The 27972-nt window shown below is 36.4% G+C and overlaps 1 protein-coding gene across 1 annotated transcript; it reads right to left on the bottom strand.

Moving 5' to 3' along the window:
* Positions 1 to 1582: 1582 nt before the first annotated feature.
* On the bottom strand, positions 1583 to 25119 carry ube2l3b (ubiquitin-conjugating enzyme E2L 3b). Its single transcript, XM_062025378.1, has 4 exons — positions 25027 to 25119; positions 13324 to 13419; positions 9012 to 9198; positions 1583 to 2354 (listed from the first exon to the last, which is right to left on the bottom strand). Exons 1-4 carry the CDS (start codon positions 25051 to 25053, stop codon positions 2200 to 2202), a joined length of 465 nt encoding a protein of 154 aa, XP_061881362.1. The 5' UTR covers positions 25054 to 25119; the 3' UTR covers positions 1583 to 2199.
* Positions 25120 to 27972: the final 2853 nt, after the last annotated feature.

The following is a 27972-nucleotide window of genomic DNA, read 5'->3' as shown; positions in this document are numbered from 1 at the left end:
ATTGCACCGGTCGCCCAGGGGGGGGCGGGGGTCCCCACATCTGCGGTCCCCTCCAAGGTTTCTCATTGTAGCCCATTGGGTTGAGTTCTTTCTTGCCCTGATGTGGGATCCAAGGATGTCGTTGTGGCTTGTGCAGCCCTTTGAGACACCCGTGATTTAGGGCTTTATAAATCAACTTTGATTGATATGTTGTCAATATTCAGTGTTTTACCGTTTATAATATTGTAAAACCCACTTTTTTTTTTCATGTAAAAAAATGTTAAACTATTCGTTTTTTTAAGGCGGTCTGTCATAACGTTTTTAGCATTCAATCGAATATTATTGTGAAGTTTTATATTAGTGTTCCTAAAAATCAGATATACCGGCCCCAAGACAAATTTTTTTCTCTAAATTTGCCAACGCCCCCCGTCAAAATAATTGCCCAGGCATGGTCTTGCTTCTATTAATCACTTCCCTTAACCCGCCCACTCAAGTGTCTTAATGAGAATTAAAGTATTGATAATAATCTAAGGTACACTTATTACAGAGAAATGACTTATACCAGTGTTGTTCAACCACTGTGCCGCGGCACACTAGTGTACCCTGAGATATTGTTTGGTGTGCCATGGGAGTTTATGTAATTTCACCTAATTAGGTTAAAAATATTTTTTGCAAATCCGGAAATTATAATCCGCAAATATCGCCGTTGTTGAGTGTGCTGTCTAGAGCTCAGCAGAGTAACAGTGTAATACTCTTCCATATCAGTAGGTGGTAGCAGGTAGCTAATTGCTTTGTAGATGTCAGGAACCACGACGATGATTTGCAGGTAAAAAGGTATGTAACGCTTAAACCTAAAATAAACAAAAGGCGAGTGCCGTTAAGAAAAGGCATTGAAGCTTAAGGAAGGCTATGCAAAACGAAGCTAAGACTGAACTGGCTGCAAAGTAAACAAAAACAGAATGCTGGACGACAGCAAAGACTTACAGCGTGTGGAGCAGACGGCGTCCACAAAGTACATCCGTACAGGACATGACAACACCAAAATAGGAGCGCAAGACAAGAACTAAAACACTACACACAGGAAAAAAGCAAACAACTCCAAGTAAGTCAGGGTGTGATGTGAAAGGTGGTGACAGTACACCTACTTTGAGACAAGAGCTATAGCTATACATGGTTGGTTATGGTTTGAATTCATATCCAACAATTGCGAGCACGACTTTTTACTGTCAATATCGGCTGCCGAGTTACATTTTGTAATGTTTTCTGCTGGTGGTGTGCCTCGGGATTTTTTCAACGAAAAAAAATGTGCCTTGGCTCAGAAAAGGTTGAAAAACACTGACTTATAGTTATGAGTAAACTAGTGATGAAATGTAGGAGTGGTCTAATGAAAAGGAGTATTTGTACACATTATAGTCTTGTGGTCATCACAAGCTCAAGTGCGTGGCGGGAGTGAACTAGCAAGCAGACAGTTTGGCCATCTTTATTCGGATCGGTTACACGCTGCCCTCTCTCTCCGGTCAGAGGTTCCGAGGCCATCTCCCGGTGAGTCAACGGGCCAGACCGCCCTAACGTGGTCCGTGTTTGTCAAAGAGAGCACTCCCAATTAAACAAGCAGGCAGCTCCTACTTTGTCACTTTTATATATCCAAATGCAAATTAAAAGAGCTCAAGTCTTTCTGAGCAACGTTTGGGTACAACTACTCAAAGGCATAAAAACAGGGCTCCCCTGCCCTGGAGACTTGGTCTGTGACGGGTACAGAAGAAGGGTTCTATTCACACACGTGTGGTTACAAAGTGGCCGAGGAGCCGTGAGGGAGCGTTCTAAGAGTACAGTGCAGGTCTACAAGCAGGAGGGGGACATCTTCAGTCTGCAAAAAACAAACAGCACGATCGCTTCTTTGCCGAGGTGACAAAGAAAACCAATAATCCACATGAAAAAAAATGCATTTACTTTATGGAGGGGAAAAGCGAAGAGAAAGGACGACTTCTATCCGACTCTTCATGTGAGCATCTTGTTACCCTAACTTTATTTTCCATTTGGACTGACAGCAGAAAGAAAGGGAGGCTGTGAAGACGGAGGAGGAGGACCACCAGCGCGTGTCAGCCATGGGAATTAGGAGAGCGAGACGGGAGGTGAGACCTTGGGAGGTGAGACAGGAGAGGAGGTAGGAGAGGAAGTAAGGGGGAGAAAGAGACGGAGGGCTAAACGCTCGTCAGGTGATCAGTCCATTGGCCGCTTTTCACCGTGTTTCTTTGTAAACTCTTCAGCATTCTTCAAGAATTTTTTACGGTCCTTTGAGTATTCTTCTGCTAGGTCTGCCCTCAGAGGATGTTCTGGCTGAGGATCATTGACCAGTGCAATGAGGGATTGAATAACTGCAAGACAAAACACACACACTCAGTCATTGACCTTCTGGAAGACCACTTTTCTTTCAATATAACTACAGTCATTTATTTTATGTCAATATACTCTCTACTTCAATACAGCTACACACATTTATTTTATGTCAATATATTCTCTACTTCAATACAGCTACACACATTTATTTTATGTCAATATACTCTCTACTTAATACAGCTACACACATTTATTTTATGTCAATATATTCTCTACTTCAATACAGCTACACACATTTATTTTATGTCAATATATTCACTACTTCAATACAGCTACACACATTTATTTTATGTCAATATATTCTCTACTTCAATATAATTATACTCATATATTTTATGTCAATATACTCTCTACTTCAATACAACTACACTCATTTATTTTAAGTCAACATATTATCTACTTCAATATAAATACACTCATTTTATGTCAATATATTCTCTACTTCAATACAATTACACCAATTTATTTTATGTCAATATATTCTCTACTTCAACACATCTACACTCATTTATTTTATGTCAATATATTCTCTACTTCAATATAATTACACTCATTTATTTTATGTCAATATAATTTCTACTTCAATACAACTAAACTTATTCTATGTCAATATATTCTCTACTTCAATACAACTACACATTTATTTGATGTCATTATATTCACTACTTCAATATAACTACACTCATTTATTTTATATCAATATATTCTGTAACTCAATATAACTACATACATTTTTTTTGTCAATATATTATCTACTTCAATACAACTACACTCATTTATTTTAGGTCAATATATTCTCTACTTCAATATAATTACACTCATTTATTTTAGGTCAATATATTCCCTACTTCAATATAACTACACTCATTTATTTTATGTCAATATAATCTCTACTTCAATACAACTCCACTCGTTTATGTCTACATATTCTCTACTTCAATATAACTACTAATTTTATGTCAATATATTCTCTACTTCAATATAAATACACTCATTTTATGTCAATATATTCTCTACTTCAATATAATTACCGGTACACTTGTTTATTTTATGTCAATATATTCTCTACTTCAATATAAATACACTCATTTATTTTATGTCAACATATTCCCTACTTCAATATAACTACACCAATTTATTTTATGTCAATATATTGTCTACTTCAATATAATTACACTCATTTATTTTATGTCAATATATTATCTACTTCAATATAATTAAACTCATTTACTTTGTCTATATATTTTCTACTTCAATATAACTACACTCATTTATTTTATATCAATATACTCTCTACTTCAATACAACTAAACTCATTTATTTTATGTCAACATATTCTCTACTTCAATACAATTACACCAATTAATTTTATGTCAATATATTCTCTACTTCAAAACAATTACACTCGTTTATTTTATGTCAATATATTCTCTACTTCAATATAAATGCACTCATTTTTTGTCAGTATATTCTCTACTTCAATACAACTACACTTATTTATTTTATGTGAATATATTCTTTACTTCAATACAACTGCACTAATTTATTTTACGTCAATATTTTGTCTACTTCAATATAATTACACTCATTTTATGTCAATATATTCTCTACTTCAATACAATTACACCAATTTATTTTATGTCAATATATTCTCTACTTCAATACAACTACACTCGTTTATTTTATGTCAATATATTCTCTACTTCAATATAAATGCACTCATTTTATGTCAATATACTCTCTACTTCAATATAATTACACTCATTTATTTTATGTCAATATATTCTCTACTTCAATATAACTACTAATTTAATTTATATCAATATATTCTCTACTTCAGTACAACTACACTTTTATTTCATGTCAACATATTCTCTACTTCAATATAAATACACTCATTTTATGTCAATATATTCTCTACTTCAATATAATTACACTCATTTATTTTATGTCAATATATTCTCTACTTCAATATAAATACTCATTTATTTTATGTCAACATATTCCCTACTTCAATATAACTACACCAATTTGTTTTATGTCAATATATTCTCTACTTCAATATAACTACACATTTATTTTATGTCAATATATTCTCTACTTCAATATAACTACACCAATTTGTTTTATGTCAATATATTCTCTACTTCAATATAACTACACATTTATTTTATGTCAATATATTCTCTACTTCTATTTAATTACACTCGTTTATTTTATGTCAATATATTCTCTACTTCAATATAAATGCACTCATTTTATGTCAATATATTCTCTACTTCAATACAACTACTCATTTATATTATGTCAATATATTCTCTACTTCAATACAACTACTCATTTATATTATGTCAATATATTCTCTACTTCAATACAACTACACTCAGCCCTTTGAGACACTTGTGATTTAGGGCTATATAAATAAACATTGATTGATTGATACACTCATTTATTTTATGTCAATATATTCTTTACTTCAATACAACTGCACTCATTTATTTTACGTCAGTATATTGTCTACTTCAATACAACTACACTAATTTTATGTGAATATATTTTCTACTTCAACATAACTACACAAATTTTATTTCAATATATTCTCTACCTCAATATAACTACACTCATTTATTTTATGTCAATATATTCTTTACTTCAACATAAATGCACTCATTTTATGTCAATATATTCTCTACTTCAATATAACTACTAATTTATTTTATATCAATATATTCTCTACTTCAGTACAACTACACTTTTATTATATGTCAACATATTCTCGACTTCAATATAAATACACTCATTTTATGTCAATATATTCTCTACTTCAATATAAGTACACTCATTTATTTTATGTCAACATATTTCCGACTTCAATATAACTACACCAATTTGTTTTATGTCAATATATTCTCTACTTCAATATAACTACACATTTATTTTATGTCAATATATTCTCTACTTCAATATAATTACACTCATTTATTTTATGGCAATATATTCTCTACTTCTATATAATTACACTCGTTTATTTTATGTCAATATATTCTCTACTTCAATATAAATGCACTCATTTTATGTCAATATATTCTCTACTTCAATACAACTACTCATTTATATTATGTCAATATATTCTCTACTTCAATACAACTACACTTAGCCCTTTGAGACACTTGTGATTTAGGGCTATATAAATAAACATTGATTGATTGATTGATTGATACACTCATTTATTTTATGTCAATATATTCTTTATTTCAATACAACGGCACTCATTTATTTTACGTCAGTATATTGTCTACTTCAATACAACTACACTAATTTTATGTGAATATATTTTCTACTTCAACATAACTACACACATTTTATTTCAATATATTCTCTACCTCAATATAACTACACTCATTTATTTTATGTCAATATATTCTTTACTTCAATATATATGCACTCATTTTATGTCAATATATTCTCTACTTCAATATAACTACTAATTTATTTTATATCAATATATTCTCTACTTCAGTACAACTACACTTTTATTTCATGTCAACATATTCTCTACTTCAATATAAATGCACTCATTTTATGTCAATATATTCTCTACTTCAATATAATTACACTCATTTATTTTATGTCAATATATTCTCTACTTCAATATAAATACACTCATTTTATGTCAATATATTCTCTACTTCAATATAATTACACTCATTTATTTTATGTCAATATATTCTCTACTTCAATATAAATACACTCATTTATTTTATGTCAACATATTTCCGACTTCAATATAACTACACCAATTTGTTTTATGTCAATATATTCTCTACTTCAATATGACTACACATTTATTTTATGTCAATATATTCTCTACTTCAATATAATTACACTCATTTATTTTATGGCAATATATTCTCTACTTCAATATAAATGCACTCATTTTATGGCAATATATTCTCTACTTCAATACAACTACACTCATTTATTTTATGTCAATATATTCTTTACTTCAATACAACTACACTCATTTATTTTATGTCAATATATTCTTTACTTCAATACAACTGCACTCATTTATTTTACGTCAATATATTGTCTACTTCAATACAAATACACTAATTTTATGTGAATATATTCTCTACTTCAACATAAATACACAAATTTTATTTCAATATATTCTCTACCTCAATATAACTACACTCATTTTATGTCAATATATTCTCTACTTCAACATAACTACACTCATTTATTTTATGTCAATATAATCTCTACTTCAATATAAATACACTCATTTTATGTCAATATATTCTCTACTTCAATACAACTACACATTTATTTTATGTCAATATATTCTCTACTTCAATACAACTACACTCATTTATTTTATCAATCAAAGTTGACTTATCTAGCCCTTAATCACAAATGTCTCAAAGGGCTGCACAAGCCACAACATGTTTTATGTTTGTTCATTATATATGTTATGTAATTTATCCTCTGCTTCAACAGGACTAAAGGTGGAAAAGTGTTATACAAGTATAATCTATTTGTATGTATTTGACACCAGTGTCGGTATATTTAAGATGCAGATGCATAGGGGGCGCTAACACTCATTTATTGTAAGCTGAGACCACTTCAATCGTTTTGCATGTAATTGCGTGTAAATACTCACATGTATTAGCTTCATGTGTGGTCAGGTAATGATAGCACTTTAGCTATCAGTGAGTGTAAATTTCTATCACAACGACATGACTAACAATTGGACCGGTCGTGTATGGGCATGCGAACAGAGGTGAGTGACAAGTCTGAACGCCAGACAAACTCCTCAGACCAAGGAACAATTTTCATCCCATCTAATTGGTAATTGTGAAAAATACAAATGAGAAATATATGTTGTGTTAAAGCAAAAATGGTAAGTAAGAGAAGCTAGCTGGTTGTGTTCTCTGTTGAAGTTTGTCTTAAAAAATGCAAGTTTGTCTTAAAAAATGCAAGTTTGACCACATATATATATATATATATATATATATATATATATATATATATATATATATATATATATATATACACACACACAGTATATATTTATGAATGTATATTTATTTGTATATGTAAGACTAAAAATCAGTGAGAACTGTAGTAGCCTGCCATGTGATCAAATAACTGTCCCAACTTGTTGAGCAGGCATTCTTGATTTAATGTTTGTGCCTTCTAAAACCACACACCGTTCACACACTCTGGTCGCCGTAAACTTGATAGGCGTCGTCTACCTACTCGTATCAATGGCTGACCGTGTTGCCGTACTTTAAAAATATCATTGTCTCTCCTGATTTACTCCTCTACTTGCTCATTTCCTCTTCTTGGCTCGTTACTCTCTGCCGTAACTCGGCTCCTGTTAGCCTGCTGTTGGAATGTACAAAGCGTACATTTTTTTCCTGTTCCACTACTTCATGTTTAGCGAGCATAGCTCATCCCCTTCCCCCTGTGTCCGCACTAACCCAGCTAACACATAACATTCAAAGAATGTGAGCGAACAGTTCTCTCATGGTTGGTTGGAACCAGACCTACAACTAAGGTTTAGATCAGTGTTTTTCCATCAAATTTTTCACTGAAAAAATCCCAAGGCCAAATGTTAACAATGAAACTCGGTAGCCTATACTGACAATATGAAGACGTTCTCATTAAATACCTGACAATTCTTCGATATGAATTTAAACCATAACCATTCTCTCGTCTCAAAGTAGACCTACAAAGAGTATTGCATGGTCACTCGGCCAATCTCTAAACTGCAGACACTCAACAACGGCACATTGTTTGCGGATTATAGTTATTGGTTTGCAAAAAATTTTTTTTTTTGACTAATTAGGTGAAATTGCATACATTTAAAAAAAAGTTTAGAGCAGGGGTTCTAAACTATTTGACTTCGGGGCCCAACTTTTTCACATCTGAGGCACCCGGGGCCCACTCAAATATTAACACTGAATTAGTCTTCTTACTCTTGATTTGAATCATGTTCAATAATTATATCAAACCTAGTTTACAACCTTGTCAAAAGATATGGAAGCATGTGGGTAATCACAAAGATTATTATCAAGGCTTGGGTCAGGCTAGTTACAGAAATAAATACTAATCAAATATAAAAGGGTTTCATGAAAACTGACGAAAAATACATGTACCGTATTTTTCGGACTATAAGTCGCAGTTTTTTTCCATAGTTTGGCCGTGGGTGCGACGTATACTCCGGAGCGACTTATGTGTGAAATTATTAACACATTACCGTAAAATATCAAATAATATTATTTATCTCATTCGCGTGAGATGACGAAGCAAATGGCAGCCATCGTCACTCACACGCCAACCAATAAGAATACCCCGCCATGTTTCCCAGCAGACTCTCTACATAAAGAAAATGGGAGGGGATCACTTGTAAAAAACGGATGCAATAATAATAATAATCGATGTTTGGACATTTGTCCATCAATCCACAAATCCATCACGTTGTAATCGTGATGCATCGGAGATCAATCATTTTTCCCACCTCTAGTACTAAACTCAAAATGGGTAAATATGAACATATTCTCAAGTTGTCAATAGTACTTCAATTTCTGTCCTCCAGGGGCATGATGACAGAATCAAATGCATACCTTGGTCAGTTTTGGTGGCTGGTTTCCAGTTCTCTGCACTGATCACGGGCAAACACACCTGGCCCTTCTCGTCGATGTTGGGGTGATAGATCTTTGTTTTAAATGTGATCTTGGGAGGCTTGAAAGGATACTCGGTGGGGAAAATGATCTCAATCCTGAATGCGCCTTTGTCGTAAGGAGGGTTGTCCTAGTTGCAGAAGGAGAGGATTAGCAGAAGGAAAGTGACGCCACGGGGATGTCAGAGCAGGAATAAAAGGGCTGTGTTTCATTCAGGGTCTGCATACGTCTCCACACTGTTTGTGCCACATGTTCACAGCTACAATAATGTTGCAACGTCGGCCGTCCAGGGCCGTGAGAGTACCATCCTGTAGAGGATCTACCTAATGACTAGAGATGAGGTTGCAGGTTTGAAAGCCATCAGTCATGCTACTACAGGAGATCCATTTCACTCATCTGGATCGTTTTGTGATGTCCTGAAAATGTTCACGTACATGGTCCATCAGGCTGGGTGGAGAGTAGAGATGCGCACCTGTACAGATCGTGTCCCTCCGATTCATTCCAGGAGTCGACATAAGCGCTAATAACGTTAGGCATAGACAGGTTACCGGTTTTTAAGTCCCCGTAGAACGGAAAAACCAGCTGACTTTACATGTTTAATTGTGTTTCATTTAGAGATGTCCGATAATGGCTTTTTTGCCGATATCCGATATCCCCCAACTCTTAATTACCGATTCCGATATCAACCGATACCGATATATACAGTCGTTGAATTAACACATTACTATGCCTAATTTTGTTGTGATGCCCCGCTGGATGCATTAAACAATGTAACAAGGTTTTCCAAAATAAATCAACTCAAGTTATGGAAAAAAATGCCAACATGGCACTGCCATATTTACTATTGAAGTCACAAAGTGCATTATTTTTTTATAACATGCCTCAAAACAGCAGTTTGGAATTTGGGACATGCTCTCCCTCAGAGAGCATGAGGAGGTTGAGGTGGGCGGGGTTGGGGGGTGGGGGGTAGCGGGGGGTGTATATTGTAGCGTCCCGGAAGAGTTAGTGCTGCAAGGGGTTCTGGGTATTTGTTCTGTTGTGTTTATGTTGTGTTACGGTGCGGATGTTCTCCCGAAATGTGTTTGTCATTCTTGTTTGGTGTGGGTTCACAGTGTGGCGCATGTTTGTAACAGTGTGAAAGTTGTTTATACGGTCACCCTCAGTGTGACCTGTATGGCTGTTGACCAAGTATGCATTGCATTCACTTGTGTGTGTGAAAAGCCGTAGGTATTATGTGATTGGGCCGGCACGCAAAGGCAGTGCCTTTAAGGTTTATTGGCGCTCTGTACTTCTCCCTACGTCCGTGTACCACTCCGTATAGCGGCGTTTTAAAAAGTCATATATTTTACTTTTTGAAACCGATACCGATAATTTCCGATATTACATTTTAAAGCATTTATCGGCCGATAATATCAGCTGTCCGATATTATCGGACATCTCTAGTTTCATTGTCAGGCATGTGAGCAAAAGAGGGACATTCCTATCGGCAGGAAGTGCTGCCACGCAATATTTTGAAAATCAAGACTACATTTTCCTGCTATTGGGTGAATTTCTACACAATGTTTGACTTTAAATGTATTATCTACCAACCGTTTGGACAGTGTAGCACACAATCTTTACTAGATCATTTTCTAACATTATTACCATTAAAAATATCAAATTCTTGAACATGCATGCCAAGAAGTCAGAAAATGTTTCCCACTTGGCAACTCTATCCTGTAGCCACGCCCCCTCGGGTTATGGCCTCTGTTTACATAAAAAATATACCTTCTGGCTGGCAACTAAGAAATACTCTACAACTACAATAGTGTTGGGATTGTAATCATCCAAATATGACTAGCAGCAAAGTAGAGAGCCATCGACATAGTGGCTCTTAGCGCCAACACAGGCGACAAAAAGTAAGCTAGCTAGATGATGCTCACTAGCGAGCTTGTTTTGGCGCCTATGTCGTCTCCCAGTCCTGCATTTAGGCAAGAGGAACAGCGAGGACCTGCGGCTGAGGCCAGCGTTCAACACATTTTGTTCAGATCCCTTTTTTAAAAAATATTTCATTCAAAAAACCTGGTATTTTGACAATGGTAAATGGGTTATACTTGTATAGCGCTTTTCTACCTTTAAGGTACTCAAAACGCTTTGACAATATTTCCACATTCACTCATTCACACACTGATGGCGGGAGCTGCCATGCAAGGCCCTAACCACGACACACCAGGAGCAAGGGTGAAGTGTCTTGCTCAAGGACACAACGGACGTGACTAGGTTGGTAGAGGCTGGGGATCAAACCAGGAACCCTCAGGTTGCTGGCACGGCCACTCTCCCAACTGCGCAACGCTGTCCAGAACAAGAAAATTAATTTCACATGCCTGCATTGTATCCATTAAACCGCATCCAACTGTATTTACAATCTGCAAAGTAGGTGAAAATACCGTCTAAACACAATTTCAGATGGCCATTTTGAATATTCCGCTCCGGGTGACGTCACGATGGGAGCGCCTCTGCACCCTGACCATATCAGCAGATCAGTCATTCTGTAAATGTGCAACCACTATAAAGGAGATGTGCTGCTTATCATTAACATCCCTTATGTAAGACATGAACACGTTTTTTTTGTATGCATTCTAACTCCTAAATAAATAAATAAAAATGATGCTAACAATGGAGTCAATGCAGCCGCTATCCTGCCCACAAAACCTGCCAACAATACTCTATTTACATATAATGACCTGAATGAGTGATGTTATTTTTATAAGCGCTAACGCAGACAAACAATTTTAGCGGTGCATTGATAACAGACACCTAACTAGCCCTCTGCTGCTGTACTGAGAGCTAGCCGATGTCCTGCTGCATCGCATCAAGGTTATTCTAGACTATAAATCATGCCTCTCATTTGGATAATAGGAGGATTTAGCCATGAATCTAGAAGTTGTTCATCAGTGACATTCAGTTCTTACCTGGGGAGGGAGACAAACAACAACGGACCGTGTCTGCAGGCAGGAACTTTTCCTTTTAACCTTTCCCGTGGATTATGATTACTTCTTCATCTCACAGGAAGATATAAACATCCCATCAGTCTTTATCCCAGTGAAAGCAGACATTGCACAGTACGATATTGTTTTATTATGTTTGTATGTCTTGTTTAGAACTTAGCAATACTGCTACACGCCCTATGGTGGCGAAAATATGGTATAGTGGCTTTGATAACGGGAACCGGTTCTTAAAAAGGGATTAGAATCCATGGAATCGGTTCTTTTCTTATCGAAGCATCGGGAGAACCGGTTTTCGAACATCATCCCTAATGCTTAGTGTTTAGCACACAGCTTCTAAAACTTGTAGATCCTCCTCATATTCAGGATCAAAAATAGAAGTTTGTGGATCATCATTTTTCGCAAAGTACCGTATTTTTCAGACTATAAGTCACAGTTTTTTTCATAGTTTGGCTGGGGGTGCGACTTATACTCAGGAGCGACTTAGGTGTGAAATTATTAACACATTACCGTAAAATATCAAATAATATTATTTAGTTCATTCACGTAAGAGACTAAACTTATAAGATTTCATGGGATTTAGCGATTTGGAGTGACAGATTATTTGGTAAACGTATAGCATGTTCTATATGTTATAGTTATTTGAATGACTCTTACCATAATGTTACGTTAACATACCGGGCACATTCTCAGTTGGTTATTTATGAGTCATATAACATACACTTATTCAGCCTGTTGTTCCCTATTCTTTATTTATTTTAAATTGCCTTTCAAATGTCTATTCTTGGTGTTGGGTTTTATCAAATAAATTTCCCCCAAAAATGCGACTTATACTCCAGTGCGACTTATATATGTTTTTTTCCTTCTTTATTATGTATTTTCGGCCGGTGCGACTTATACTCCGGAGTGACTTATACTCCGAAAAATACGGTAATCGTCTTTCATGAAGTTTGCATGATTAGTACTGTAGGTAATAGGGAAGGCATCTGTGGTTTCTATCTCTACGTCGCGTGACGGGCTTGCTCATTATCTCCCAAAATGGCCGGGATATCTCCGTGAGATTGATACTATTGTAATCACATGGGGTATGCAAGAACGACGTTGGGATGTGTAACCCTACGAACGAAGGTGTGAATGCAGCCGGGCATTCAATGGAGGAGGAGGACACATAGATTTGAAGAACAATCAAAGGTGAGGACAGCGGCCGCCAAATGCACACTGCGAAGGATGCAGACCCTGAATCTAGACACAGCCTAAGGATGGTTGCTTACAGGAACAATGAGACCTTGCCATGACAATAGGTTGGAGTCATCAACTTGAATGTTTCTGAAGTTTTTCATTCCAGATTTGCGAATCTCATCAAGTTCCTGCAAAACAAAGAATGTTGTGAGTGCGCGTGCACGCATAGAAGTCAAAGGTACATTGTAGACAAGCTACTAAGTCAGCCCCCCCAACTTTTGTCTGGTCACCTTCCACAACAGGTTAGAGGTCAGAGTTCACGTATCAGGACTAGAAGTAAAGGTTTCTACAGATTGGTGGTGGGGAGCGTGGTCAATGTGACATCATCATAAATTAGCATAATAGGCACTGGTGCATATACTTACTTTAAAAAAAGGAAAAACAAATGTACACCAAATCTGACTTTTTTGCCCTAGAGCAGTGGTTCTTAACCTGGGTTCGATCAAACCCTAGTGGTTCGGTGAGTTGGCCTCAGGGGTTCGGTGGAGCCTCTGCCGCGGAGGTCAAGACACACCCGACTCATCGTGTAAATGAAAACTTCTCCCTATCGTCGTATTATGGATACGGCAACAGCAGAAGTCACACTGGTCTTCAGGTGTGTAATTTGTTGTGAGTTCATGCACTGTGTTGGTTTTGTTCTTTGAACAAGGTGATGTTCATGCATGGTTCATTTTGAGCACCAGTAAAAAAACAAACTTTGTCTTGAATTTGAAAAAAAAAAACATTTTATTTTTCACTAATGAAGGGTTCGGTGAATGCGCATATGAAACCGGTGGGGTTCGGTACCTCCAACAAGGTTAAGAACCACTGCCCTAGAGTGACACAGATGGGATATTTTTGCCTGTGGAAACGCTCCAAAGTGCTTCAAATCGAATCTTTTTGTGTACGTACGACTTACATGCAGTGCCAGCCTAAAAAACAGATTTTAAAAAAAATTTGTTTTTAAAATGTTATTCACAAAAATCACAGTCATTTTAATGAAAGCAACCCAGACTTCAACCCAATCCAAGCTTTACAATACTTAAAAAAAGCAATTGAAAATGCAATCCTAAACAAAATGGACAAACAATAATTATCAATGATAGTTTTTAATCCTCTTAAAACAATAATTATGAATTATTTTACAATCAGAATAAATACAAATATAAATTAGGATGTGAATGGCATTCTTTGAGCACCCCGACAGATGAATGGATTCAATTTAGGACCTTAGAGGTGTGTTTTGTACCGTGATGGACGCAGTGGCCTACTTGTCCCATCACATCTATATACTGTATAACTGCCATTTCTCTGACTCTGTGGATTACTTCCAGTCTATTTCAAGTTCTTCCCATTATTGCTAATGTGCAAATTGGAGGCTCCCGTTAATTAGTGATGAGGGGAGAGATCATTTAATATTTAGAGGACGAAGAATAGCCAAACATGCTACACTACACACCAGGGGTGGGAAATCATCCATTTTTAGATGCATCGCAGTTCAGACATGGAGTATTATAGAATCGATGAGTAAACGTCAATAATCGATGTATTTATTGTAAGTAAAGTAATGCCTCGCATTATGTTGCAGTTTGGCACCCATTCATTTAATAAATGTGACAGGTATAATTGTACTCTTTCTTATTACAAATGCACTGTTTTGAAAAGTTGTCTTGTGAAAAGTGCTTAGTGAAATGTAAAACTGCATGAATATGCATAAATTAAAGATGCATCAATAATGCATTTTTAAATCGAATCGTAGCTCCGGGATCGCAATCGAATGGTACACACCGTTGGAGGATATGTTAACCGCAAGATGGAGCTCTTGAATGTAAACAAAGGTAGACGGATCGATATATACTCTATATACAGTACAGGCCAAAAGTTTGGACACACCTCATTTCAATGTGTTTTCTTTATTTTCATCACTGTTTACATTGTAGATTGTCACTGAAAGCATCCAAACTATGACACCTATGAAGTGAAAACCCTTTCAGGTGACTACCTCTTGAAGCTCATCGAGAGAATGCCAAGAATGTGCAAAACAGTAGTCAGAGCAAAGGGTGGCTATTTTGAAGAAAGTAGAATATATTTTCAGTTATTTCACCTTTTTTTGTCAAGTACATGTGTTCATTCATAGTTTTGATGCCTTCAGTGACAATCTACAATGTAAATAGTCATGAAAATAAAGAAAACCCATTAAATTAGAAGGTGTGTCCAAACTTTAAGCCTGTACTGTTATCAATATTAACGATAGGTCAATTATAAGTATATGGTCGATACTACAGTGGGTAGTTAAATCGACATTTTTTGTCATCAAAAAAATATTTTCTTATTTTTGTTGACAAATTTAGGGATCAGGTCCCTGGACACAGGAGGACTTTAAAGCGCACCGATTATACAAAGCCTGGTTTTGTGTTTTGGGTATCTGTCCCAAAAGTGTGAAATCAAAGCCTGGTGGCATGGTGGAGATATTTATGAAACTAACTTGCCTCCCTTCACACTTCCTCCAAACGAGCCGATTGGAATTTGAGTAGCTGGTGACCGGTTTGTCACCAGTTACCCATATATGGTAGAAATGTACCCAAGTGCCTTGCGCGAGTCCGCCATTGTAGTCAATACGCTCCTTCTTTGTCTCTATCCTCTTGTTGTGGGGCAGACTGGCTCGTGCATGCACATGCATCCTGCGCTGTTGCCATTTCTAATGCAAAGTAGCGTATAGTTTTCTAACTTATATCTGTCAGTTGCCTCCATATGGGGGATAACAACTACAGCTGTTGAAAGGGGTGTGGCCAGGAGGAGAACTTTGGAATCTTTTTGTGGGCACTCCTAAAAAGTGACGGTCAGATAGTAAATACTATTGTTTTAGTCTGATTAGGATTGTGATTTCATTATTGAATTATTCAGTGATCTTGAAAATGTGATGTATCAGCATTGGTATGACTGATATTGCCACAGTAACTACTTGGTACTCGGTACACACATTTGTAGTATTGCCACACAACAATGTCAAGTATGAAAACAACAGAAGAATATGTGATTATTATATCTTATCCAAAGTGTAGATGGAACCATGTCACAACAGGAAGTAAGCGGATATTAACAAGTAGATTAATAATAGTTTTGATAAAATCCTACAACAGGAAATTATGCAATATGTTACCTCATACATCACCATCTAAATTAGGAGCCGCTTTAACCCGTTTTGAAATAATTCTATAATCAGTTACAAACCAAATATATTGATATGTATCATTATTCCCACACACACACACGTGTTATATATATATATATATATATATATATATATATATATATATATATATATATATATATATATATATATATATATATATATATATATATATTTGCATTCTAACTTGTAATAATCGGCTCGTTCCAGGTGGCTAGCAATGATTCTTAAAGAAGTAATCCATTTTGACTCTAAATCACAAAAAAACATCCAAAGTGTCATTTATATTTCATGACCTGCATATTAACAAGTATTAGTGATATTGTTATTATAAGCGCTAGTGCAGAGGAACTACTTTTAGCGGTGCCGTGATCACAGAAAGCTAACTAGCTTATAATAATAATAATAGATTGTATTTGTAAAAAGCACTTTACATTGAGCAAACAACCTCAAAGTGCTACAGTGTATTAAAAAAATAAAATTAAAAGATAATACAAATAAAAACTAGAACAGCCTAATAGCTCATATATCTACAAAAAAAGGCTTTTTTAAAAAGAAGGGTTTTTAAGCTTTTTTTAAAAGCATCCACAGTCGGTGGTACCCTCAGGTGGTCGGGGAGAGCGTTCCACAGACTGGGAGCGGCGGAGCAGAAAGCCCGTTCTCCCATTGTTCGTAGCTTTGTCCTCGGAGGTTGGAGGAGGTTAGCCTGTCCGCTTATGCTGCTATATTGACATATTGAGCTGCTCCATCGCCTCTGAGTTGGTGAAAATTAATTCTAGGTTACAAATCATGCCTCTCACCTGGATAGTAGAAGGTTGTGGTCATAAACCCACAAGTTGGTCAACTTTGACCCGGAGATGGCGAGAAAGACACAAAAAGACGCTCGTTTACAGCGTGAGGATTGTGATGAATTGTTGATGTTAAGGGGTAGATATAAACATCCCCTCAGTCTTTATCCCAGCGAGAGCAGACATTGTACAGTAAGTTTGCCATGAATAGCAGTGTTGTTGTTAAAGGGAAAAGCGAATATTGTGATGCGTCTCGTACGCCTAAAAATGGCAAAATATCTAAATATTACATGTTATTAATGTTACTACATGACATATACACTTACGGAATGTATACACAACGTCTGAGGTTTTTTAGAGCGCTTTATAGGCGAAATCGGGCGACTCCTGTAAGCTCTAGTGTTAGCTGACTTTTGCTAACCTTTATTTACGAGTTAGAATGCATAAAACAGAAAACATATATGTGTTCTCGTCTTACATAAAGATTGTGAATTATAGACAAAATTCCCAAAAAGTGCAGATCCCCTTTAACTAGAAGTAACAACAATAAACGTAACGTTTTGACAACATACTAAAGGTAAACATTAGTACGATTCCAGCATCAATCTTTGGACCTGCAATATTTGCGGGTAATAAATGGAGCTGAGATTATAGTTGCATTGACGTTTTCATGATAGCAAAGTGTGATGTGTGTGGAAAGAGCAATTCGACATATTCCGAGTAACTTTCCACACTTCGTTGCTGTGTCACGCGCCTTTGAGCTGTTGGTTTCGATGCTAACAAGTGATTATCGAGTAAGTAGAATAATAATTCTGATTGCGTTACAGCAGTGTTTTTCAACCTTTTTTGAGCCAAGGCAGCGAGCAGAAAATGTTAAAAAATTTTAAGTCGTTCTCGCAATTGTTGGATATGAATTCAAACCATAACCAAGCATGCATCACTATAACTCTTGTCTCAAAGTAGGTGTACTGTCACGACCTATCACATCACGCCCTGACTTATTTTGAGTTTTTTGCTGTTTTCCTGTGTATAATGTTTTAGTTCTTGTCTTGCGCTCCTATTTTGGTGGCTTTTCCTGTTTTGTTGGTATTTTCCTGAAGCAGTTTCATGTCTTCCTTTGAGCGCTATTCCCCGCACCGGCTTTGTTTTAGCAATCAAGACTATTTCAGTTGTTTTTATCATTCTTTGTGTGGACATTGTTGATTGTCATGTCATGTACGTATGTACTTTGTGGACGCCGTCTGCTCCACGCGCTGTAAGTCTTTGCTGTCGTCCAGCATTCTGTTTTTGTTTACTTTGTAGCCAGTTCAGTTTTACTTTCGTTTTGCATAGCCATCCCTAAGCTTAAATGCCTTTTCTTAGCGGCACTCGCCTTTTGTTCATTTTTTGTTTAAGCATTAGATACCTTTTTACCTGCACGCTGCCTCCCACTATCAGACGGTCTGCATATAGTGATCACGACAAACCATGTTCCCGACAAAGCAATTAGCTACCTGCTGCCACCTACTGATATGGAAGAGTATAACATGGTTACTCTGCCGATCTCTAGACAGCACAGACACTCAACAACGGCACGTTATTTGCAAATTATAATTACTGGTTTGCAAAAAAAATGTTTTAACTCATTTAGGTGAAATGACAATCTCCACAGCACACCAGACTGTATCTCACGGTACACTATGGGTACAAGATGGGTAGAAGTATCACTGCTGTTAGGAAATGTGCTACGTATGTAACACCTACTATTCACAGACAGGTCGTACAAACATTGGTGTTGTGTCATCTGGATTATTGTTGTTATTTGGGCTTCTGCATCCAAGGTTTGAGTTTACAAAATTACAAACAGCTCAAAATAGGGCAGCCAGACTTACTCTTGATTGTTCTTATAGATCGAGTGTGGACCGTATGCATTCTTGTCTTGGATGGCTGAAGGTTATTCATAGATTATCCAGCAGTTTATTGTTATTTGTTCGAAACATTATTCATAACAAGTACCCTACAGCTCTTTTTAAGCAGATTGGTTATAATGCTGATGTTCACCACTACAGTACCAGAGCTTCAACTCAAGGTCTACTTGCATTACCACGACCAAGAAGTCATTCAATGAAAACCACTGTTGTATACAGAGGCATTTCATTGTGTGAATGCTCCAAAGCAACCAAAATGCATCTATTTACTATATAACTTCTTCTTCTCCTCCAGATTTTGGCACGCTCTACCTTCCACATTTTACATCCGATTCAAACCGTTCCAACTTTAAACTGTTCAGCCTATTAGGGAATCGCGGGCTTTCCCATGACAAATTCCAAAAACTCCCAGATTTCCCAGAATTCCAGGTTTTCCGGGCCATTTTTCCCTTCTAAAATGAATTGGCCATTTTTCAAACTTCCACCATTTCCAAATTGTTCAACCTATTCCAACCATTCCGCCTTCAACACATTCCACCATTCTGGAAATTCAAACGATCAGTTTTCCAAGTTAAAAAAAATTCCAGTATTTTCCAGAATTCTTGCTTTTCTAAAGCCCTATTTCCACCCTTTTTTCTAGCGACTACTCCTTCCACATTTTTCAACACATTTCAACCGTTCCACCATCCAAACAGTTCTCTTAATCTGAACTGGAAAAACTCCAGGTGTTCCCAAAATTCCGTAATACCATTTCTCAATTCAACATGTGGTTCTAGCGTTGTTTTTTTGTTTTTGTAAATGCACTGTAACACTTTGAGGTTGTTTGTTCAATGTAAAGTGCTTTTACAAATAAAATCTATTATTAATATTATTATTATTATTATAGTACTGCAGCATTTCTCGACCAAGTTGAAAAAGTTCCACACCAACCATTTCAACTCATTTAAGTTTTGTTTTTTTAATCATTTTCACAAAAATTCCCGCTTCACCCGAAATTCCCAATTTTGGGGGAAATTCCCATTGAAATCAATGGGACATTCTTCAAAGTTCCACAATTCCCACATTTTTCATCTGATTCAAACTGTTCCAAATTCCAAAATATTCAGCCTGTTCAGGAATTGTGTGCGCTACTTCAACAATTCTAAAAAAAATTCCAGGATTTTAGTTCAACTTCAGCATTGGAGCATTCACACACAATTCCTTTTGGAATTGCCTCATCTAGTTATGAAATACTCTTCATTTAAACATTAGGACAATTCCCAGTAAAACAAAGCATTTAAGAAACATGTAAAGTCACTTTTTAGACTTAAGAGTTAATCTTTCATGTTATCAGTTTGACAACTTTTTTTTTCTTCTATTTCCCTTTTTCCTTTCTTTTATTGTAACTGGATTTGCATATGTTCTGTAACTGGACCCGTGTACTGTTATATTTTTTATTATTTTGAGATTTTTCCTTTTTTTCCCCCTTTCTTTTATTGTAACTGGATCTGCGTATGTTCTGTAACTGTATCTGTTATTTTATTTTATTATTTTGAGAATTTTCTTTTTCCTTTATTTTATTTGTAACTGGATCTGTGTATGTTTTGTAACTGGATCTGTGTATTATTATTTTACTTTGAACTTTTGAAAAGGACCCCAAAAAGACTAGCCTGGCGTTTGTGCGTCTGTAAATAGAGATCCTCAATAAACAATAAACAAACACTAGTGTGCCGCGGTACAGTGGTTGAAAAACACTGCGTTACACACACGATGATCGTGTTGAAAGACCGGAAGTGATGATACACGCGCACATTCACATCATGGCTGGGGAAAACGAAACAGGAAGAGACACAATGGCTAATTTGACTGCTACAACCAACCACGACACTGGCGTTGTAAACCCAAATAAAAGAGACACAAAACGTGTGTTGCCATGCTGGAATGTTTAGGATGAAGGCGGACATGAGGGTGACGTCAGGCTACATTGTCCGTCGAGCTAGCTTAGTTAGCAGTTAGCCTATTAGCACTTTGTGCCCTGGAAAGTCGCCATCTTAAGATAGCAACATTCAAACACAATCAATGATCGGGTTAAAGAATGTGGGAATTGTGGAAGTTTGAAAAATGGCCAATTCATTTTGAATGGGGAAAATGCAAGGGAAAAAAAAAAGTAATTATGGGAAATCCGGGAATTTTTTTATAGAATTTTTGAAGTAGAGCAGACTGAATATTTTGAAGTTGGAACAGTTTGAATCAGATGAAAAATGTGGGAATTGTGGAACTTTGAAGAATGTCCCATTGATTTCAATGGGAATTTCAGAACAAAATGGGAATTTCGGGAACAGCGAGAATTTCTTTGTAATGGTAAAAAAACTTTAATGGTCTGAATGAGTTGAAATGGTTGGTGTTGGAATTTTTCAAATCGGTGGAGAAATGTTGAAGTAGTAACATGTTGAATTGAGAAATTGTATTACGGAATTCCTGAAATTTCGGGAAAAACAGGAATTTTTCCAGTTCAAAAAACAACTTTGTTTTTTGTCCTGATTAAGAGGAATGTTTTGACGGTGGAACGGTTGAAATGTGTAAAAAAAATGTGAAAGGAGTAGTCGCTAGAAAAAAGGGTGGAAATAGGGCTTTGGAAAAGCAGGAATTCTGGAAAATCCTGGAATTGTTTTGAACTTGGAAAAAGGGAAGTTTGAATTTCCAGAATGGTGGAATGTGTTGAAGGTTGAATTGTTTGAATAGGTAACAAAATGTGGAAATGGTGGAAGTTTGAAAAATGTCCAATTAATTTTTAATGGGAAAAATGTCCCGGAAAACCTGGAATTCTGGGAAATCTGGGAATTTGTCAAGGGAGTGCCCGCCATTCCCGAATAGGCTGAACAGTTTGAAGTTGGAACGGTTTGAATCGGGTGAAAAATGTGGAAGGTAGAGCGCACCAAAATCTGGAGAAGAAGAAGTAGTAGTAGAAGAATAAATAGATGGATTTTGGTGTAGAAAACCATATGTGTGAATGCTATAATAATACGTTTATTAATAAATAGATTAATTTTAGTGTACAAAACTCATCCATCCTTCCATTTTGTACTGCTTGTCCCTATTGTGTGAATACTGTAATACGTTTATTAATAAATAGATGAACTTTGGTGTACAAAACCCATCCATTTTCTACCGCTTGTCCCTTTAGTGTGAATACTATATGTTTATTAATAAATAGATTAATTTTGGTGTACAAAACCCATCCATTTTCTACCGCTTGTCCCTTTAGTGTGAATACTATAATAATACGTTTATTAATAAATAGATGAATTTTGGTGTACAAAACCCATCCATCCATCCATTTTATACCGCTTGTCCCTTTAGTGTGAATACTATAATAATACGTTTATTAATAAATAGATGAATTTTGGTGTACAAAACCCATCCATCAATTTTCTACCGCTTGTCCCTGTTGTGTGAATACTATAATAAGTTTATCAATAAATAGATGAATTTTGGTGTACAAAACCCATCAATCCAACAATTATCTACCGCTTGTCCCTTTTGTGTGAATACTATAATAAAACGTTTATTAATAAATAGATGAAATTTGGTATACAAAACCCATCCATTTTTTACCGCTTGTCCCTGTTGTGTGAATACTATAATAATACGTTTATTAATAGATGAAATTTGGTGTACAAAACCCATCCATCCATCCATTTTCTACCACTTGTCCTTTTTGTGTTAATACAATAATACATTTATTAATAAATAGATGAATTTTGGTGTACAAAACCCATCCATCCATCCATTTTTTACCGCTTGTCCCTTTAGTGTGAATACTATAATATGTTCATTAATAAATAGATTAATTTTGGTGTACAAAACCCATCCACCCATCCATTTTCTACCGCTTGTCCCTTTTGTGTTAATACAATAACACATTTATTAATAAATAGATGAATTTTGGTGTACAAAACCCATCCATTTTCTACCGCTTGTCCCTTTAGTGTGAATACTATAATAATATGTTTATTAATAAATAGATGAATTTTGGTGTACAAAACCCATCCACCCATCCATTTTCTACCGCTTGTCCCTTTTGTGTGAATACAATAATACATTTATTAATAAATAGATGAATTTTGGTGTACAAAACCCATCAATCCATCCATTTTCTATCGCATGTCCCTTTAGTGTGAATACTATAATACGTTTATTAATAAATAGATGAATTTTGGTGTACAAATCCCATCCATCCATCCATTTTCTACCGCTTGTCCCTGTTGTGTGAATACTATAATAATACGTTTATTAATAAATAGATTAATTTTGGTGTACAAAACCCATCCATCCATTTTCTACCGCTTGTCCCTTTAGTGTGAATACTATAATAATACGTTTATTAATAAATAGATGAATTTTGGTGTACAAAACCCATCCATCCATCCATTTTCTACCGCTTGTCCCTTTTGTGTGAATACAATAATACATTTATTAATAAATAGATGAATTTTGGTGTACAAAACCCATCCATCCATCCATTTTCTACCGCTTGTCCCTTTTGTGTGAATATAATACATTTATTAATAGATGAATTTTGGTGTACAAAACCCATCCATCCATTTTCTACCGCTTGTCCCTTTAGTGTGAATACTATAATACGTTTATTAATAAATAGATTAATTTTGGTGTACAAAACCCATCCATCCATTTTCTACCGCTTGTCCCTTTTGTGTGAATACTATAATAATACGTTTATTAATAAATAGATGAATTTTGGTGTACAAAACCCATCCATTTTCTACCGCTTGTCCCTTTTGTGTGAATACTATAATAATAAGTTTATTAATAAATATATTAATTTGTGTAAAAAACCCATTCGTACAGGCTAACCTCCTCCAACCTCAGAGGACAAAGCTACGAACAATGGGAGACCGGGCTTTCTGCTCCGCCGCTCCCACTCTGTGGAACGCTCTCCCTGACCACCTGAGGGCACCACAGACTGTGGATGATTTTAAAAAAAAAACTCTTTTAGATATATGCATACTAGTTTTGGCTATTTGGCAGTTTAATTTTTTATTATCTTTTTTAATACACTGTAGCACTTTGAGGTTGTTTACTCAATGTAAAGTGCTTTTTACAAATAACATCTATTATCATCCATCCATCCATTTTTTACCGCTTGTCCCTGTTGTGTGAATACTATAACAATACGTTTATTAATAAATAGAGTAATTTTGGTGTGAATGCTTTGGAGCATTCACACTGTTATCGAGTAGAATAATAATTCGGATTGCGTTACGTTACACACACGATGATCGTGTTGAAAGACCGGAAGTGATGACGCACGCGCACTTTCGCATCATGGCTGGGGAAAACGAAACAGGAAGAGACACAACGGCTAATTTGACTGCTCCAACCACGATAATGCCACATAAAAGGGACACAGGACGTGTGTTGCCATGCTGGAATGTTCTGGATGAAGGCGGACATGAGGGTGATGTCAGGCTACATTGTCCGTCGAGCTAGCTTAGTTAGCAGTTAGCCGATTAGCACCTGGAAACTCGCCGTCTTACGTTAGCAACGTTCGGACTCAATGACGTCATCAAACACCTCCGAACCGCGCCGAAACACCGTTGAGGCGGAATAAAGCCGCCATTTGTACCGCAGACTTGAAAGTGTCGTCGGATGCTGGCCTAGCTCGCCGGGTGCTTGCCTCCCAAACACAGCGTCTTCTTGACCTCCCCTTTTAAGACTAAACTGCACTTTCGAGCGGACGGTGTGTCCCGTAACGACCCACGCCGCGCGGGACGAGCGTCTCCTCGGCCGTCGACCGTCGCCGCCGCGACTCGTCCACGCCAAGGAGCGCATTACAGGTGACAAAGTCTAGCAGCAAGTGGGAAGATTTACCTTGCCCAGCCTCCTGCTCGCCGCCATCTTGAAATTTCTCTAAGACTTCCCACAATGCTCTGCGCGGGAATATGCGAAGGGGGAGGAGGGGGGTTAAGCGGAACACACTGGAAGTTGAAAAAATTACACCAAAAAATAGTATAAATACAATAATTGATACAATGTACTTATTAAAAATAGATTACAGTATTAATATTACAGTACATACCTGTTAAAAATGATATTACACTAAATATGATCAAACATACTTATGAAATATCGTAATTAAATATTATACTTTATTAAATGATGACACACGAAAGGGACAAGCGGTAGGAAAATGGATGGAAGAATGATAAAACATACTTATTGAAATATAATTAAATCTTATACCCATTAAAACGATACACTATATTTACTTACTAAAAATAGATTATACACTAAATATTACAATACATACCTGTTAAAAATATTCCACTAAATATGATAAAACATAATTATTGAAATATCATTAAATATTATTCCTATTAATCAATACATAGTTAATTAATTAAATTATTAAAGTGCCTATTAAAGTGATGATAAACTACTTAAGAGGTTATACATATTAATACACATTAGTATAAGAGATTATACACTAAATATTACATTAATATTATACCTCTTAAAATGATGATACACTATATTTAATACAACATACTTATTAAAAATAGATTACACACTAAATATTATGATCAAACATACTGATTGAAATATCATAATTAAATATTACATCTACTAAAATGGTGATAAAATATATTTAATACAACATACTTATTAAAAATAGATTATACACTAAATATTACAGTACATACCTGGTAAAAATGATATTACACTAAATATGATCAAACATAATTATTGAAATATAATTAAATATTATACCTATTAAAGTTATGATAAAGTACTTATTAAAAGAGATTATACACTAAATATTACAGTACATATCTGGTAAAAATGATATTACACTAAATATGATCAAACATAATCATTGAAATATATATTAAATATTATGCCTATTAAACTGATGATAAACTACTTATTAAAAAGAGATTATACAATAAATCTTCCGCCCGATTGTAGCTGAGATAGGCTCCAGCACCCCCCGCGACCCCGAAGGGAATAAGCGGTAGAAAATGGATGGATATTACAGTACATACCTGGTAAAAATGATATTACACTAAATATGATAAAACAATAATTATTGAAATATCATAATTATGGGCCTGCTGCAATGCAAGCGCACATTCACATGCTTTTTGATTGATTGAAGCTTTTATTAGTAGATTGCACAGTACAGTACACATTCCGTACAATTGACCACTAAATGGAAACACCCGAATAAGTTTTTCAACTTGTTTAAGTCGGGGTCCACGTAAATCAATTCATGCAAGCAGCAGTGAATTGCAATGCTTAGAGTCCTATAACTTGCTATTGTTAACTGCTTTTTTGATTGATTGATTAGTTAGCATGCTAACATTAAAGTGCAACCTTTATTATTTTAGCTATTTCTACTCTTTTTTTCTCTAATTAAACCTTGGAGCCATATAACTAGGTATGTGACACAAGCTAACTATTATCATGCTCAAGTTAGCTTGCTAGCATGCTATCATTAGCATGCTAACTTTTGAGCTACTTTTGTTACCGTTTAGCCCAGAGTCATATAACTTGGTATGTGACACTTGTTAACTGTTAGCATGCAAACGATAGCATGCTAGCAAGCTATCTTAGGCTTGCTAACTTTTTTCCTGAACATACTCCGGGACCGGTCATGGATGGTTGCCCAGCAGGTTCTCCCGGTCAGGTCCGTTATGCACTCCCGAGGAAAGCCAGCGACCTCAAGCTGGCCCCGACCAGGCTGTGGCACACCGGAGTCGGCGAGGCACCTTGCGTGGGCGTGCGGTGCTGTCGTAGACATGTGCGCGACAACTTGCAACCTAAATTTCCTGGACTTACCTCAAGGGGAGGTCCGAGACCCACAGCTCGTGGTCTCTGGGGCCAAAGATCAGCAGCCTGGACTTTGGCTCGCCCTGGTCGCCATCAAAGACGCCATACCCAAACTTGCTGGTATTGAGGCACAGACTGACCCCCACCCCGGGGATTGTGATCGCAACTGCTGTAGCGTCCTCAGCTCTGCACGCGGCGGGTCGGGACACAAGCAGACAGAAGCGTCGTCTGAGCCCGCCCGGAGGTGGCACCTGGAGCTACACGGTGAAGGTCTCGGCAGCGGCGGCCTGGCTCTCCGGGAGAGGCAGGGGGGAAGGAGCGAGGCGGGCGAGGAACTCCTGGGAGTCCTGACACAGTCCTGGAGAGGTTCTGTCTGGGAGAGCGGGATGAGGTCATTCTTCTTACGGACTTACTGCGCTCCTCTAGAACAAAACTGCAATCATTCTCCCCAATATTGGATAAGTTGCAAATAATGAGGAATTGGCAATAAAAAATAGCAAGGTTTATTAAGTGGAGCTGTTTGTAATATTGGGACCATCAGTGCTAAATATTATAAACTTATCACTTTCCTCTGGCATTGCTCCCCTAGCATTCAAAAAAGTGGTTACTCATCCTTTGCTCAAAAGACCTAACCTTGATCCTGACCTCATGGTAAACTACCGGCCGGTGTCTCACCTCCCCTTTATCTCGAAAATAAATAGCAAGTTTTATTGTCCTGACTAAGACAAATGTTTTCAAATGAGATAAAAGATGTGGGAGGAGTAGTTTTAAGACAAGTGGTGAAAAAAAACTGGGAAAGGTTAGTTGAATGAGTCCCGAAAGTGCTGAACGTTCTGATGTTTGAACGGGATCAATTGAACAAACGGTGTGGGCAATTATAGGCGACTGAAAAATGCTACGAAAGAACGGGTAAGTCATCATCGGCGGTCACTCGAACGAGTATGACGATCCTCCTGGTAGGGGTGTATCCCTTTATGGAGGCTG

This window comes from Entelurus aequoreus, linkage group LG17, assembly GCF_033978785.1.
Source record: "Entelurus aequoreus isolate RoL-2023_Sb linkage group LG17, RoL_Eaeq_v1.1, whole genome shotgun sequence".
NCBI lineage: Eukaryota > Metazoa > Chordata > Actinopteri > Syngnathiformes > Syngnathidae > Entelurus > Entelurus aequoreus.
This window is presented reverse-complemented; position numbering and strand designations above follow the sequence as displayed.